The sequence below is a fragment of the Notamacropus eugenii genome, chromosome 3, assembly GCF_028372415.1.
Source record: "Notamacropus eugenii isolate mMacEug1 chromosome 3, mMacEug1.pri_v2, whole genome shotgun sequence".
In the NCBI taxonomy this organism is placed as follows: domain Eukaryota; kingdom Metazoa; phylum Chordata; class Mammalia; order Diprotodontia; family Macropodidae; genus Notamacropus; species Notamacropus eugenii.
Genome location: NC_092874.1, coordinates 68,501,572 through 68,519,990, shown reverse-complemented (window position 1 = coordinate 68,519,990; position 18,419 = coordinate 68,501,572). Strand labels below are relative to the sequence as shown.

The window sequence follows — 18,419 nt, the reverse complement described above, 5'->3', positions numbered from 1 at the left end:
GGTCACCATCCTCACTTCTCCTCCAGAGCCATCTGAATCCAATGACCATATATTTATCAGGATGACTGGAGATGACCCAGAATGAGGCAATTGGGGTTAAGTGATTTGTCCAAGGTCACACAGATAGTGAGTGTCAAGTGTCTGAGGTAAGATTTGAACTCAGGTCCTCCTGACTCCTGCACTGGTGCTCTATCCACTGCACCACCTAGCTGCCCCAGATAATAGAGTATTAATAGAATGAATGAATGGGATAGAAGAGCATTTATTAAGCACTTATTATGTGCAAAGCGCAGGGCTAAATGCTGGTGATACAAAAAGAAAATCAAGACAGTTCCTACTCTCAAGAAGATCACCTTCTAATTGGGGGAGACAACATGTAAAGAAGGATTTGTGTTTATGGTTAATTCATGGCAGAAGTAAAGACCAAGTGACTGATCCTGGCATTCTGATTGGTGGGGGAAGGGAAGATCTGGTAGTTTCCTGACTAGTTAGTAGTCTCCATAATCAGGCTCCATTGGCAGGGAATAAGTTCTAAGGGGAAGCCTGGTCCCCAAAGGCTGTTGGTACTTAAGAGTAGATTTAGTTGGGTTTGGACTGGACCTGCTTTATTGCTGTCACTGGAATCCGATGTGCCTGTGCTGAGGAGGATTAACAGTTGCCGATTTCCACATGTTAGATCATTGTACAGCAATGTCGGCATCATGGAAACAGTAATTTTTAATGTTCACTATGCCTGGTTATTATCTGGATGCTTTAAACACGACCAGGCTGTGGTCCAGAGACTTTAGACAATTTAGGAAATGTGGCAGAGAATTATTCCACAGCTGTCACATTGCCCATAACTCATCTCTTAACAGGATACAGTTTGACCTCTTATATTTTAGAAATTGAAGTGAAAAATCAAATTTAAAACCAAAAAACAAACCATCTAAAGATACATGCTCATGAGGAAAAAATATTTTCTAATACATGTTGTCATAGATGGTCTTTTATCATGCCTCTAAATGTTAAAATGTTTTTTTTAAATCAGTTTGCAAGATGTCTCAAAAAAGGTTGTCTGAATGAGGAAGATTGGATAAAGAGATTAAAAATCTGAAGAAGTCTGGTCTTGTCCTGAATTTTGAATTGCTCACCTTTTTTATTGTTTTCTTGTAATAAAATGTTCCTTTTAAAAAATGTTAAATATTCATTTTACAAGGAAAAAGAAATAAGGAAATAAATATGCATTTATCTGATTGATATTTTCCAATATTTATTTGATAAATATTACTGGAATTGATGAAATAATTGTCTTAATTCAGAGAATAGTCAACACCCAATAAATATTTACAAAGCTTTGTAGCAGAATGTTAAGAGCTTTGGATTTGGTTCTGTTGCTCCCTATCTTTGTGATCTTGGGCGAGTATTATAATCTCTTAGTACCTCAGTTTCCTGATCTATAAAATATACATTTGATGACTTCTTAGGTCCTTTCCAACTCTAAATCTATTCTTAAGCAACTAGTATGTGTGAGGCACTGTTCTTTCTAGGAGCTAGAGTTACAGTCATAAAAAATGTCACCATCCCTGCTTTTATGAAACTTAACATTCCATTTATATCTGGTCATCTTTACTTGTGTTTATAGGTCCATTTTAAAAAAATGCTATATGTTGAATTAAATTGGCAATAATAATCAGTAAATTTATACTCTATCCCCAGAAAAATTTAAATCTTTGAAATTCTACAAAATGATTATAAAATGCCTACTATGCCCAGAGCAGTAAGTTAGGCTTTGGTTACAGATATATTCTTTAAACATTGATTTAGACTTCAATTATAAAAAAGAAGTTCTTGATTTTTAAAAAAATGTTCTGATAATATTAGCATAGCAAATTAGCATATCATTAGATACAATTGACATAGTTTTGTAAGTCTGATGAATACCATTTAAAAAACATAGTAAATAATGAAAGTATAGCATATTTTGCTATTCTGAATATATTCTTAGCATTGTCTCTTTTCTTATCCCTTTGCTTCCTTGAGGGGCATATGACTTAGTTAAGGCATGGTCCTCTAGCCCATAAACTCAGATGGCTCTGGAGGTGAAAGTGAGGCTGGTGACTTTGCACAGCTGTCCCTCACTTAAATTCAGTGTCATATCATCACCTCCCCAATGTTATGTTCCTCTTTGAGAATGAAAAATAAACAACAATGTGATTAATTGGTATATCAAGACAGATATATAAAAAGGAAATATTAGGTATTTTATGTTAATGCCCAATGAGTGTTCATGATTGGGACATGATTAGATACCAGTTGTCCAGTACAAGGTCTGAGTATTTTAGTGCAGTGGTATTAGATGGAAATAGAAACAGGGGCTACCAATCCATGTGGAAAAAACCCTACTGGCCACATATTGATGTAGTTTTAAAATATTGATGTCTGATTGTATTTTTAATTATTTTGTTAAGTATTTCCCCATTTCATTTTCATCTGGTTTGGGCAGCACTTGGGGAGGGTTGTGGGCTACATGCAGCCTGTGTGTTTGACAGCTCTGTTTTATCGCATTGCTAACTCAATGTGAGTCAGAAGCATGATGTGGCAGCCTCAAAAACGAGTGTGATTAGGAACTGCTTTCAGAGTCATTGCTTCCAAGTATAAGGAGATGTTAGTCTTGCTGGGCTCTGCCCTCAACAGACCTCATCTGGAGTATTATGTTCAGTTCTAGGTTCTGTGGTTTAAAAAGGACATTCTTACAGCATTTATAAGCTCAAATGTGTCTAAAGGAGGACAGCCAGCCTGAGGAAGTGCCTTGAGCCCATTTTCTATGAGGTTTAATAGAAAGAACTGGACCCATTTAGCTTGGAGAGGAGAAGAAAAGGGGTGGTGGGAGGGACAGCATGACCATCTTTAATTATTTGAATGGCTGTCAGATGGAGGATGGATTTGATTCCTTCTCTTTGGCATCAAAAGGAAGAACCAGGAGTGATGTGTAAAAATTGTAATGAGCCTACAGATTCAATGTCAGGAATCAACAATCTCACAATTAGAGATATGCAGAAGTAGAATGATGTACCTCCTATGAGGTGAAATGGTAGTTGTTTGCTCTTTGGAGGTCTTCAAGGAGAGAATGAATGTCTATTTGTCAGGTGTCTTAGAGCATGGATTCCTTTTTGTGTGTGTGTGTATTTGACAGTAGAGCTACTGAGATCTGTTCAGCTGTCAAATCCTATGATTCTGTGCTTCTAGGATCAGATCTAAAATCAGTGCTCCTAAGCACTTCCAATACTGATGTAGATCAGCCAAAAATGTTTTCATAGTTAAAAACAACAATGACGAATACTGTAGGCAAAGTGTCATCATCTGAGCCCTAAATTTGTTTTTAAATAAATTACTTAATGTTTCTATAACATAATAGGGGGAATATCAATAACCCTCATATCATATCAGTTGCAAACTACTTTAAACTGTGGATGGTAAGCTTCTTGCATGAGCATTTTTCTAGTTAACATGCATCGTAAGCAGATGACATGACTTTTTGCTGAACTGAAGAGCTCTAGTTACTATATTCAAATTTGTTAGAAATTGTTTCATTTATTACTATGGTATGCAGCTTGTTTTAGAATTCACATTTTATTTTCAATTAATTTATTGGCTATTTATAAAAAATTATGTAAGATGGGATCAGCATTTTAAAGTCAAATCTGCATTTAATTTAAACCCATAAAAATTGATTGTTCAAGTGCCAGTAGAATTTATTTTGCATCCAAAGGATCAGATTTCAAAGAGCCTAATGGCATGATGTAGATTTTGTGTGAATTTAATGAGGAGTTAATCATTTCCATGTTTGTCATATTTTTATGTATAGGGTTTTGGGCAATGGTTACATACATAAGGAGGAATATTTGTTGTGGCCACCAGCAGTAGTACATCAACCTAATGTTTTGGAAAAAAAAAACATATGAAAATATGTTATTGTGGTTTCTTTTTGAATACACATTAAGCTGTATAAGTAATGAAGAGAAGAAAAATGCATTTATGATGTCCATACATTATTTTATTTTTGGTAAATATGATAGAAGAAGGAGATATATTTGGTTTTTAAAATATTTAGAAGGTGTTCAAGGTCATATCTGTCATTATATATGTAACAGATAAGTTCTATGTATATTATTGCATCGTAGATCAAATTGTAGTCCCAGTTTAGAGAGTTTTTCTTCCTGATTGGAAAATACTTGAATGGAATGATGGTGCTATACATTTGTATGGGAAAGAGGGGCTGTAACCTTGAACACCTGCTTACCCTTAAAAGAAAGCCCATATATTTTAAGACTAAAATACCAACTTTTCATTGCCTTGAACCACTTCACAGTATTTTACTCAAGTCAAACTGATTAAAGTATATTCTAAAGACTACTTTAGGCACAGTAAACCATATTCTATCCTTCAGAAGATTTTTAGAGAAAAAAAATGACCAGTGGACTTACCTCAAAAATTGTACTAAGGAAATCTATTGAGTTCCTGATTTCACAGTCATGATCAGTAACCTCTTTTAAGTTCCCTGTCTATTTAGTTTTGCACAGAATGGGGATTTTGGTTTGTTGAATTGTTTTCTTAAATATTTAGTATCCCACTATTGCTTCACAAAGGCTCAGTAATGAGAAGTCCACCATCTTTCCAACTTGCATATCTCTGTCTGTAGCATGAACTTTGAGTGTTCTCTTCTCGCAAACATAGAGGTACACTTTATTCTCCATCTAACCATCCATTCAGGCTTTGCTCACTTTCCTCAGGGATTGCTGCAGCAGTTTCTAGCCTAATTCCATATCTCCTATTGCTCCCTGCCTTAGTCTGTTCCACATGCAAACCTTAAAATGTTTTCAAAGACTATTTTCATAACACTACTACCCAGCTCAGGAACTGGTGATAGCTCCCTCTTTCTCTATCATATAATATATAAATTACTCAGTCCAATATTCATGGTAGTACCCCACACCCATCTCTCTACTCTCATCTTTTATGTACTCCTTGGCTAAGACCCTCTGATCCATCCAAGTGGAAGTAAATATAAAATAACCAATGGGGGACCAGGTAAGTCTACCTGAAAGAGATTTCACTTGACCTTGGATGAATATAAGAATTTTGAGCAGCAATAAATGAGATTTGAGTACATTCCAGACATGGTGGCCCACTTAAGTAAATGTATCATTGTGGTAGACATAATATTGAGTTTGGCTCTATGGTTTGGCCAGAATGAAAAGTGCATGAAAGGGGGTAGTTCAATAATAAGCCAGTACTTTAAAAAAAATAGAAATGTGGTCTTAAATGCTGGAAGGGATGTGGAAAATAGGTACACTAATGCACTGTTGGTGGAGCTGTGAACTGGTAGAATCATTCTGGAGTGAATTTGGGACTGTGCCCAAAAGGCTATAAAACTGTGCATAACTTTTGACTCAGCAATTCCACTACTTGGTCTGTAGCCCAAAAACATCAAAGAAAAAGAAAAAGGACATGTAGGTACAAAAACAGTAATAGTAGCTCTTTTTGTGGTGATAAAGAATTGGAAATTGAGGGGATACCCATCAATTGGAGAATGGCTAACTGAGTTATGATATATGATTGTGATGGAATACCATTGTGCTATAAGAAATGATGAGAGGAATGGTTTTAGAAAAACCTGGAATGTGAGGTGATGCAAAATGAAATCATCATAAGTAGGAGAACATTGTGCACAATATCAGCAATATTGTAACAATAAATAAGTTGTGAAAATTTAGCTACTCTGATCACTACAATGAATAATGACAGTTCCAAGAGATTCATGGTGAAAAATAATATCCACCTTCTAGAAAGAGAACTAATGAATTCTCAGTACAGATCGAAGCATATTTTTTCACTTTCCTTATTTTTCTTGTCTTTTTTTTTTTTTGCAACATGGCTAATGTGAAAACATATATTACCTGACTTCATATGTTAAAAAAAGAAATATAGTCTTGGTTAATTTGCAATTGTCTATTATGTTATTATTGTAGGGTGGAAATCAGACAGCTACAGTAATCGCATTGTGTTCAATGAGAGATTTCAACTTAACCCAAGAAACCTGCCAGTTGGCTATTAGAGATGTTGGAGGTTTGGAAGTCCTAATTAATTTGCTTGATACAGATGATGTCAAATGTAAGGTGAGTAACTTTGCTAGCAATGAGTGATGCATCTCCTTTCCTGTGTTGTCTGAGAATAAATAACGTACAGGATAGAGTTTATGTCCTAATTGGAAATGTGGAAAGGATAGTTCTTTATTAAAATATATTTGTTGCTCATTCAGTCTTTGTCAGCCCATCAAACGTTTAAGTGCCTACTATGGGTCAGGCACTGGGCTAAGTGCTGTCCCTGTCTTCAAGAAGCTAACAGTTAAGTAGGGAAAGACGGCTCACAAAAGGCAGCCGAAAAATCAGGTGAGGAAAGTACTGGCACAGGGTCATGATGGGGAAGTCCAAAGGAGGGCAGCCAGGTGGAAAATGAAGAGATGGCGGGTCTGAGCGCCCCCTTTAGTGGAAGCTCTGCCCTCCCTTCAGAAGGGCAGAGGATACCGGGAGTACTGATGAGGTCTAAGTACCAAGGCTGATTCAGTCTTGCAGGATGTTGCAGTTCCTCATGATTAGGTTCCTGGGGGCATTTATTCAATAAGCATTTGTTAATGTGCCTAATGTGCTTTCAAGGAAATGTGCTTAGGATACAAATCAAAAACAAAATGAAACACAAAAAACAAACAAAAAGTTCCTGCCCTTGGGGGGATTTATATTTTATTTTGGGGAAATGATGGGTGCAAATATACATAGACACAAACTATTTACAAAATAAATACAGGGTAATTTGGAGGGGGAGGGTCATAGAACTTGAGGTGGAGAATCAGGATAGTTTTCATGTAGAAAGTAGCATTTTATCTGCTTTTATACTTTTTTATGAGGCAGCTAGGTGGCAATATGGCTAGAGTGCTAGACATGGAGTCAAGAAGTCTAGAGTACAAAGCCCACTTCAGTTATGTACTAACTGTGTGACCCTGGGCATATCACTTAACCACTGGCTGCCTTTGTTTTCTCATCTGTAAAATGGGGATAATAACTAACATTTACCTTGCTGGGTTGTGAGTATAAAATGAGATATAATTTATAAAGTGCTTTGTAAACATTAGAGTGCTATTTTAAAGCTTACTATTATTATCTCTATCATAATCTCACATCACACATCATATATCCGCCTTTGTCTCACATCGACATTATTTGAGCCACCCAACTGTTGTGAGGTGGGGGCAGCTAGGTAGTGCAGCAGATAGAGTGCCAGGCCTGAAATCATAGGAGATAGAGTATATACAAAGGCAAGGAAACAGCACATAGAAATATAGGGGTGTGTATGTGTGTGTGTGTGAGTGTGTGTGTGTGTGTGTGTGTGTGTGTGTGTGTGTGTGTGTGTATGGAACACCAAGTAAGAGTTTGGATGGATCATAGTGTGTGGGGTGGGAAGGAATATGAAATTAGCTTGGAAAGATCAGCTACCTTCAAAAATGAAAAAATATTTTTGTTTGGCATGGGAATTATTTTAACATAGACTTTGTCATGTATTCTTAAGTGATCTTTTGCTTATAACATTTCCCCCATTTAGATTGGTTCATTAAAAATCTTGAAGGAAATTAGCAATAATTCTCAGATCAGACGTACTATTGTTGACCTTGGAGGTTTACCAATTATGGTGAAGATACTTGATTCTCCGGATAAAAATTTGAAATGTTTGGCAGCTGAAACAATAGCAAATGTCGCCAACTTCAAAAGAGCCCGGAGGACAGTGAGACAGCATGGTGGCATCAAGAAACTGGTAAGTAATGTAACTTTTATGATGAATGGGCCAAATGCTACTGAGGTGTGAAATAAAAACAATTATTTTCAGTTCATTGAAGTAACGTTTTATTAGTTAGGGTCTAATTTAGCTTGAAAATGAGTTCTCCTAAAATTTCTAATTTACTCTTAGGGTATAATTTTATCACCTCTCAGGGTAAAGCTCCGTATGTGTGTGGTTTCAAAAGATTCTTTCCATTAAAATCATATTTCCTTAATATGATTTTTTCCCAAGTATTTACATTAACAACATTGGTACTTGGCATCCTTTGCTCTACCTACCACCTAAGTAACTCCTACTCTTTAAAAGCAATATAGAAATGTTCACTACTCATTAATTCATTCCACCATCTTCCTAAATATGAACCAAAATTACTTTAAGTAATATTGTGGTTTTAATGAATAAACATATATTAAGCTGGGTTTGAGGCAGCTAGGAGGCACAGTGGATAGAGTGCCAGGCATGGAGTCAGGAGTACTCATCTTCCTGCATTCAAATCTGGCCCCTGACACTATCTGTGAGACCCTGGGTAAATCACTTAACCCTGTCTGACTCAGTTTCCTCATCTGTAAAATGAGCTGGAGAAGAAAATGGCAAACCACTCCAGTATCTTTGCCAAGAAAACCTCAGGTGGGGTCATGAAGATTCAGATATGACTGAAAAATGACTGGACAACAACAATAATACGGGTTTAGAAGCAACAAAAAAGACTGAAGGGTCATTAATTCTCAAATTTTTGGACATGACCAAAGCTTTCCTTTTGCATAAAACTTCACCTGAGCCCTTTGAGTTAAGTAGAAAAGATAGGGAAATGGATAGGACCTGTGACATCTGTGAGATGGAGAGCTCTTCTAAGGTAGATCAGCATCTCCTCCCTTAGAGTCTTAGCTGTTTAGAGTGGTGGAAAGTGAATGACTTGCCCAAGGTCACACAGCTAGTAAGTTTCTGAGCCTGCTGTTGACTCCTGTTTTCCTGATTCTAGTTCCAGTGATCTGTCTAGCGAGTCATCCATCTGCATATGATCGACATATGCTTGACTCCAGTGAAATTAAAAACAAAAACAAAAAACCCTCTTATGAAACATAAGAATTGGGGAATAGGGACTAGATTTATCATTTTATTGGTATACAGAACTGTCTATCAAAGCAGGTCAGTTCCCTCTCTGCAAATTCTAGTTTTAGAGGGTTTCTTGGACCACTGAGGTCAAGTGACTTACCCAGGGTCTTGCAACCAGGATGTATTAGAGGTAAGATTTGCAATAAGGTTTTTTTGACTCTGAGGTCCACTATGCCATGCTGCCTTTCATGCAATGGCAGGAACAACAAAAGATGATTAAAAGAAAAACAAGATTGGGGAGATATTTAGACAAACATGACAGATGAAACTTGGTGTCTAAAATATATGTGTTTAAAATCACCAGCGGTAACTGCTACTCAATAATGGATGAATGCTCAGAGTATGAGTGGGTATATAGTAAGAGTAATGAAAGATTGTGGAGAAATAGGTGTACAAATTCATTGTTGGAAGAATTTCAAACTTGAACTTTTTTGGAGAAAAAAATGGCAGTAAAAGTTATAACACATACATGCTTTGACCTAATAATTCCATCAGTGGCCATGTGCTCTGAAAGTATTATCAATCATTTTAAAAGAACTATCTTTTCAAGGATTTTCAAAGCATATGAATTGCCCCAAACTGGAAGCAGCTGCGTTTTCAAGCCTTAGGGGAAGAGTGATAGAACAGAACACTGGAATTCATTCAAACTAACAAATATGAGGAATAGAAGGAAGTCTAGAAAGCCTTTGTGAAATAATGCAAAGTCAAAAGAAAGTAGACCTATATGAATAAACACTGTGGTTACGTGAGAAGAAAATTGGATGAGAGCGAATGGACAAACAGAAAGTTGTGAGAAGTATCGAGGCCTGATTAAATTGTTATATTGAATAAGTTAAATTTATTATTTATTATATTTATCTATATATATTGTATATATTTATAGTACTTAATATATTGAATTAATAGAAATAAATGTGAGCAGTTACAAAGCAAGATCAGTTGGTTGGAACAGTATTTAATATTTAAGCTATTGACAAATACTTTTAAAAACTCTAAACATTAAAAATGCTTTTTTACTCTTATTAACACATTTGCTAATTAAAATGATTAATTGACTAATTTTAAATTTAATTTTACAGATCTTTCATTCTCAGAATAATCTTATTCTAAGTCTAAGTCTGTTACGAACTTCTCATTTAGTGTGAAGGATGTGATGTTTATTATCAAACATATTTTATATTTGAGAATAATTATTAGATGCTGTAGCTCACCCAGAGATGATTCGCTTGAGCAAGACACATCTAACACATCCAACAAGGACGGAAGAGCCAAATTTAAAGAAAACATTCCCTTCGGATCCTGTTGTCTCACCAGATGTTGAAACTGCCATTCAGGTTCAGAGCTGGCATGCTAGATAACTTTGGTGAATTGAGTCAGCTGCATAGATGGAGGGGACATCCCAGCATGGGAGGTGCTCTTCTTTTGAGTCTTATAATACCTGATGTGAGATGAGTAAGTAGCTACTGTCGCTAGTGGCTTTGCGCTAGTCTTCTCATCAGCTTTAGCTGAAAGATCCAAATTATCAGCAGAGTCAGAAGAGCAGGTGCAAACATGCTGAGCCTGAATTGTGCCTTTCATCCTTCCTTGCATGGCATCAGTGTCTATGGTGCTGACAAACGTTATTTACTCATCATTAACATCACCACTTTCTGCATAATTTTTCCATTGCAGAAAACTGGTAAACTTCTCAGAAATCTCTGCATTGCCTTTAACTAATGTGAATTTCTTATTTGCTAGAACCAAGAACATCACATAAATATTCTAATTATATTTAAAAGTATTGCATGAAGGACTTAGGACCTTCATGGAATGGAACTCCTTCCAGGAAAGAATATACAGTACCTCCCATAATTTTGTGTTTTCTTTTTACTGGCAGCTATTTAGCACATTATAAATTCTTAAATGTACTTATTACTAATGTCAGTGATATTGGCGACTTTGAATTATGTTTGTAGAAATATAGAGCAGTCATTAGGTTAAGAATCAGAATTCTGAAGGGCTTCTGGCACTTTCTAGTTGTGTGATTGTGTGCAAGTCCTTCACTTGTCTCAGTCTTGGTTTCTTTATCCATAAAATGGGAATGACAGTATTTGTGCCACTGAATTGCAGGATTGTTCATTACTGGATGGACAGAGAGACTTACATGTTTTTTCAGGTTGAGCTGCTGGATTATGCCCAGAGTAAAACAGATCCTATGCACCGTCATGCCCTGTATGAGACCAAGGACGTAGAAGTGGCCCGATGTGGGGCTTTGGCACTGTGGAGCTGCAGTAAGAGCCATGCAAACAAAGAAGCCATTCGGAAAGCTGGGGGCATCCCTCTCTTGGCTCGCTTGCTGAAATCTTCACATGAAAACATGCTAATTCCTGTTGTAGGGACCCTGCAAGAATGTGCATCTGAGGTATACTGCACCAAATTCATCTATCTTGCTGTCAAGTACTATAGAATGAAGGAAGTTCAAGATTCCTTGAGGTTTAAAAAATATATTACAATGACTGTAGAGAAGTTTTTGGATAGATATCTGTGGTGCATATTCAAGATAATTATTGAATATATCAGTTTTTGAAGATTATATTTTATTGTAATGAGCTCACCTTTTGGCAGAACATTGTAGGATAACCTATACCCATACTATATCAAGTAATTGAAATTCTCTTGGAAGACTGTAAGGCTAGGATGTTATAAGTAAAGACTAAACTTGTAACCAGGCCAGAACAACCAGGACTTTGTACCAAGCACTGCCAAATTTACATGGATCCCATTTAGAGAATTCATGCCCTGAGTCAACTCTTTAGATAGTCAAGGAGAAGAATCTATGGATGAATACATAGATGAGTGATGGCAAACTCTTTAGATTAACTGCCCCTACACATGGCTATAACTCTTCTTCAAACATGCCAATACCTAGAGTGATGGCGATGGTTGAGGGGAGGGGCAAGTGAATAAAAGAGGACCTCTTCTCCACATACTGCCTATCATGCCAGGATCCTCAAACCAGCCACACACAGCCACAGGCACAAACACAGCACCGAGGCAGCAAAAATTGTGGGTTATTTTTGATATTCTACTCTAGTGTCTATAAAGTATCTGACTTCCTCCTCCCCCAGCTCAGGATACCTTTTTTGCCTTTTACACCGAGTGAAAACATTCCTAGTTATAGCTCCAGTCAAACAATAGTGGGGAACTTTTATCATATTGTTCTAGGGAAAAGTATTAGCATTTGCTTATTATTTTATATTGGGTTTTAGCTTTACAGAGTAGTGTTTGGGTGGTAATGGTGGGCATGGCTTAGTCCCTAGTATATCTAAATCCATTTAATAATGAGCTGTGTTAAAATCAGATTTTTTCCAAGTTAACTAAGTTCTTACTGGGAAGCCCCAAAGCCCCAGAGGAATATGAAATTTATATACCCTTCAACTTGAAAGTAAAATTTCCATCATAAGGATTGGGTTTTAATTCAAGAAAATTTGAAGGAGCTTTAAAAAATATTTATAAATTTTTATTCAAATTTTGATTTCTTACTGCAAATTCATTAAATGAAAATTGAGCAATCTGCATAATGGTCTCTTATCAAATCTTCTGTTTTCATAGCAGAATACTGTCAGTGAGATAGGAGAACTGGGATAAATATATAAGGTGAGGGAGTACGATAGGAATTTTCACCATGCTCTTCTAATAATAATAAGAATGTGGATGCAGCTCAAGAGCAATAGATGATTAATTGTAGAGAGTTTCTTTAACTTCATCACCTCCCACCTCTTTTCATCACATGCCCACCTCTTTTAGTGGGCACCCATGACAAATATTTTACTAAAAAAAAAATCAAGGTACAGTTTTGAAGGGAAATCTCTGTTTAAGGCAGAAATGTACCGATGTAGTAGCTAATTTTTTTTTTTTAAATCTGTTTTCTGATAAAAACTTCCTTGATCTTTTAGTAACTGTCCACAAATGCATATGACATATATGTACATGATAGATAAAATTGTATTTTAACTTCTATTTCTAGGAACACTACCGTGCAGCCATCAAAGCAGAGCGGATAATTGAAAATCTTGTGAAAAACCTAAGTAGTGAAAATGAGGTGCTTCAGGAGCATTGTGCCATGGCCATCTATCAGGTATGACTAATGACTTTCCCAGCTGGGGCTGTCTAGATGCATAGAATTTCAAAGCTAGAAAGGACCTCATCAGCCAATCGAATTCATCATGTGCTTTAAAGACTCCCCACTGTAGCATTGTCTGAGGGGTGGTCATCCAGGCTTTGCGGGGAAACTTCCAAAGAAGGAGAACCCACTGCCTCTCTCATACAACTTATTCTACCCTTTAGGGTAGCTTCAGTTGTTAGGAGTCAACCTAAATTCAACTTTTTCCAACTTTCCCCCATTATTCTATATTGTGTCCTCAGGAGCTCAAAAGAACAAGTTAGTCCTTCTTCTTTGTGAGAGCTACTCAAATACTGGAGCATAGCTAGTATGCTCTTGCCCCTTCCCCTCCCTGCCCCCATTCTTCTATTCCTCAAGTTAAATTTAGTCTTAAACAGATCCCTTAAACAGATAAGAGTACACCAATGTGATAACCCATTAACCCACTTAAAGTGAAAGTTCCATTGATACTTATATTTCTGAGAGACACTTTTTGTTGGACATATAAAAGGTGCTATATTGATTTAATTTTTTATTTTAAATGTAAAACTATAATAAGCTATATATAAAACATAAAATAATGTATTTGTGTTGGTTGTAGAGTGGAGATTTTTTTCAGTTCAATAAATGACAGGAATTATTGGGAACATGATAGATGTAGTAAAATTTGTAATTTAGTAAATTTTGTCTAGTAAACTTAAAGATTTTATCAATGTAAGGTACTCCCAATGAGAAAACTACCATTACCATTACTGATGCAGATCAGTACCTGCGACTTCAAATCCTAGATAGTTTCCTGAGCTGCTGAAATATTTTATTTTATTATAAATAAGTGCTATAGAATCTGAAGTACAAGTTCATGATGTTTTAACAGCTCTATATACATTTTTACCTTATTAAACTCTCTCTTTCTGCTTCCCTCTTCCCCCTACTTCCTCTTTTCTTCCTCCTTCCTTCTCTCTTTGTCTTCATCTCTGTTAAAACTCTGTGTCTTTTACAATAGTTTTGGAATCACATTCTAATGAGAACAAATGAACCTACACATAATTTACGTTTTTGTTACCTCATTTTATTCTTTTATGTTTTTAAACCTGAATTTTTTTTGTCAGACAGGGGAGAGATGGGAGAAAGTAGATGTGCTCTTTGAAACATTAATGAGTTAGCTCCCATCTAATCAGGTCGGGTTTCTTGACAGACTATTCACTAAAGTTGCTAAGTGGATGGGAAGTAGAATGCTATAGGAACCCTGGAGGCATTGGAGAAAGGTACCTAAATGAAAATATACTTGAAATCTACTATGTGCCCACTCTGTGTAATTGACAATGATTATTAGATGTAAAGATTGGTGATTTTGTTTAGTTTATAATGTGGCACTTGTATAATAGTCTATAATTTGGAATCCATGCAGTATTTGCAAAAGTGTTAAGTTTTCTATTCATGACACATCTTGGATTATAGGGCTAGAGCTGAAAGGAATCTCAGGGGCTATTTAGCACAACCCCCTCATTTTACAGATGAGGAAACTGAGGCCCACAGAGGTAAAGTGATTTGTCCAGGCTCACACAGGTAGTAAGCAGTGGAGGGCTTTGAACCCAGCACCTCTAACTCCAAGGTCAGTGATCTTTCCACTCTGCCATTATGAACGATGCAACTAGGAGATACCAATAGAATGTGACTTTCATGTCTCTGTCTTATATATGCAGCCTTGATTTTAATGTCCTTTTGAGGATACTACCTAAGCACCATTTTTTATTATTTATGGGTTATATAACCTGGGAGAAGAGCCAGCTGATCGGAAAATGTTCATTAAATTTTTAAATTTATCTCCAATATTGGACTAAAACGTGATTGATAAGGTGTTTATAAATAAAAGATGAAAGCTTATAATTGCAACCAAAAGGTGTGCACTCTCTGTCACTTTAAAGACTGTGAAATACTGGGGCAGAGTGCTAAATTTTACTAATTAGGCTTTCCTAGACTCCCATAAGAATTAGTCCTTCATCCTCAAAGTTCATAAGAGAAACAGAAAAGACTTGAGAGGTCCTCCATTTCAACACTGAGTGAATAGGTTCATAGATTTAGAATTGGAAAAGAATCATCTGGTCCAACACCCTCATTTTACAGATGAAGGAAGTGAGAGACTCAGAGACATAAAGTGACTTCCTCAGTCATACAGAGCTAAGATGTGAACCCAGATCCTCTGTCTCCAAATATAGCTTTTTTTCTCACTGCAATACACTATCATGGCATATGAAACCTCTGACCAGGCTTTGTTGATGGGAATAATTGCTGTGTGTGCAGGGGTCAATGGTAAGATTGGCTTATTTTCCTCTTCATGGAAGCACAGTGTATATAGAACTGGATTCTGAGATCAATTGATAAGGGAGCAGAAAGTACTAGATCCTCCCAAGGTCGAGCCAAGCTGAACTGAGTTGAACCTATCTGAGCCTAGCCTAGCTTATATAAGCGCAGTCTAGCTGAGCCTAACCTAGCTGAGCCAAGCATAGTTGTTGATCTGAAAGGATCAGAGAGTTAGGGATGGAAGAGACCTTGGATGTCATTAAGCTCAGCCCCCTTATTTTACAGATGAAGAAACTGAGACCTAGTGAAGTGCTTTGCCCAAGGTCACATGTGTGAGACAGAATTTGAACTGAGGTCTTCGTGACTCAAGCCTCCTAGCTGACTTAAAGGGACCTTCAAGTCCATGCACTGTGTTTATGATTCACACTATCACCTCACTGTAGAGAAAGATGGTGCTGCATTTTCAGACTCCCCAGGAAAAAGATGCCATATAATTGGAAATTGTATAAGTGCTAGAGTGACTTTTTCAACTAATCAGGAATGGTAATAGATTACATAGTTTGCAGACATCTAATAGGAGCTTTTGCCCCTGATACTTTTGTCTAGTGTGCTGAAGATGAAGAAACTCGAGACCTGGTTAGGCAGCATGGTGGCCTTAAGCCACTTGCAGCTCTGCTTAATAATACAGACAATAAAGAACGTCTAGCCGCCGTCACTGGAGCCATATGGAAATGCGCGATCTCCAAGGAGAATGTAACAAAGTAAGGATGAAACATTTAATTTTAAGTGAAAACTTCATGGAGATTAACATGCATTCTCCTAATGTAATATTGCCTAAATATAGAGATACCTGCCTAGAAGGTCAGCTCTGGGCTAACCTGCTAATTAAAGGAATTCTTGGCACTGTGGGAACTCACGCTAGCAATGATTCCTCTACATGGGGAACTTTTCCTCTTTGGTTTAAGGTAACTACTGGTGTAAGCTGACTGGGTAAATATGCTGCTTGACTCTATAGGCAGGCAGCTCTTTGAATTCAGAAGTGCCTCAACTTTACACTTTACCTGATGAAGATTTGGAATCTGGCCAATTTTAAGGAGGTGGGATGGGAAATGAAACTTCTGAGGTTGTAGAAAAGTCAAAATGTTCATTCCTATTGATCCAGTCAACCCATAGAAATAGCTACCAGAGAAATATTATTTTTAAATACATATTTTCAAATGTTTAATAAGTTAAAAATTAAATATAGGTAAAGTTTAAGAGGCATTTATTTTATACTGTGATTAATATTTTAAACTTCTGTTAGGTCTTTAGGTCTATTCTAAAGCAATTGTTGGCAGCTTGAGATTAATTTTTCATTTTCAAAGCACAGCATATATGGTATATGTCTTTCATAAATCAGATTTAGAAACATGCTAGATTTCATGATGACAAAGATAATGCAATAATTTCAAAAGAAAGATTTTCTCCATCCCTAGTGTAATTTCCTTGTATGGGAAATGCCCACTTCCCATCAGCATAATATTCATTTTTTTATTCCTCATAGTCTGTTGTGTTTCCATGTCTTATTGCCATATTGCTGGAATGTTGGTGTTTTAAAGATGGGCCTTTGCTTTCATGGGAAGCTTGGGGTTATTAAAGGACCTTTGCAATTTCCTGAAGGTAATCTATCCAGCTCTCCCCCTGTTCAATTCTGTACCAAACTTATTTTCCATCTAGACCAGGAGTTCTTAACCATTTTGGTGTTATGGATGCCTCTGGCAGTCTGGTAAAACCTGTAGATCCTTACTCAGCATAGTGTTTTTTAAATACATAAAATAAAATCCACAGGATTAGGGAGGAACTAATTATGTTAGAATAGTAATAAAAAAAACTTTTTTAAAGTTAGTAGTTGCTAGGTTAAAAACCACTGATCTGTACTATCCAGCCTATTAGTATATATTAGTGTGTATTTGCACGTACACATATAATGTTTATGTGTGTATGTTACATATATATTTATATGTATATAATATATACACACATATAGGATTTATATACATTGTGCATATATGCTAAGTCAACTTCTATAAAATTTTCATACAAACGTGTTATAATTTGTTTAATAAACCAATAATTCACAAGTTTGATTTCTATGTAATGTGTTTTTACCTTTTGTCTAAAGTGGTCATCTGTGCTTTGTTTAAAGTGAAATAAAGTGACTAGAGAGACAAGCATTTATCATGTGCCTTCTGTGTTTCAGGCGCTTTACAAATGTTATCTCATTTGATCTTCACAACAACCCTGGGAGATGTTTGTAGTTTAGTCATTTGTTCAGTCATGTTCAACTCTTTGTGACCCCATTTGGGTTTTTTTTTTTTTGGCAGAAATACTGGAGTGGTTTGCTATTTTCTTCTCCAGTTCATTTTACAGATGAGGAAATTAAGGCAAATAGGGTTAAGTGACTTGTCTAGGGTCACACAACTAGTAAGGGTCTGAGGTTGGATTTGAACTCAGAAAGATGAGTCTTCCTGACTTTAGCTCCAGCATTCAATCTACTGTGCCACCTAGGAGGTAGGTGCTGTTATTATCCCCATTTTGTAGTTAAGGAAACTGAGGCAGACAGAGGTTAAGTGACTTCTAAAGCTCGATTTGAAGTCCTGTTTTCCTGACTTGATCCAAACAAAGCTCTACCTTCTATAATACCTCGCTCAGACGTTGAGGTGGCCATTAGGTATGCGTTCTATCTTTCTAAGCTCTTTTGAGATGAATACTTAACTGAGGTGATTTGTCACTAGTTATTTAAATTATTAATTGAATTTGAACAAATAGAACATAGCAAATGTCAGATTTAATGTGTATGATGATAAGAAACTTGTGTACATGATTGAATTTCATTAAACATTTTCAAATGTTTAGTTCATCTAAGAAATTCAATAAAAATTTTCTAAAATGGAAAAAATATTTTCTTAAAATAATACTACAGAAATATTTTGATGTTCTCTCTTTTCAACTTACA

The 18,419-nt window shown here is 36.3% G+C and overlaps 1 protein-coding gene across 3 annotated transcripts in view; it reads left to right on the top strand.

Moving 5' to 3' along the window:
- Window positions 1-18,419, top strand: part of ODAD2 (outer dynein arm docking complex subunit 2) — a 218,345-nt gene that overhangs the window by 89,060 nt on the left and 110,866 nt on the right. For all 3 annotated transcript variants that reach the window (XM_072651824.1, XM_072651822.1, XM_072651823.1), the window contains 5 exons: window positions 6,012-6,158; window positions 7,636-7,845; window positions 11,138-11,383; window positions 12,989-13,099; window positions 16,031-16,185. In XM_072651824.1, the coding sequence (XP_072507925.1) occupies window positions 6,012-6,158; window positions 7,636-7,845; window positions 11,138-11,383; window positions 12,989-13,099; window positions 16,031-16,185 (869 nt within the window). The remainder of the gene's footprint in view (window positions 1-6,011; window positions 6,159-7,635; window positions 7,846-11,137; window positions 11,384-12,988; window positions 13,100-16,030; window positions 16,186-18,419) is intronic.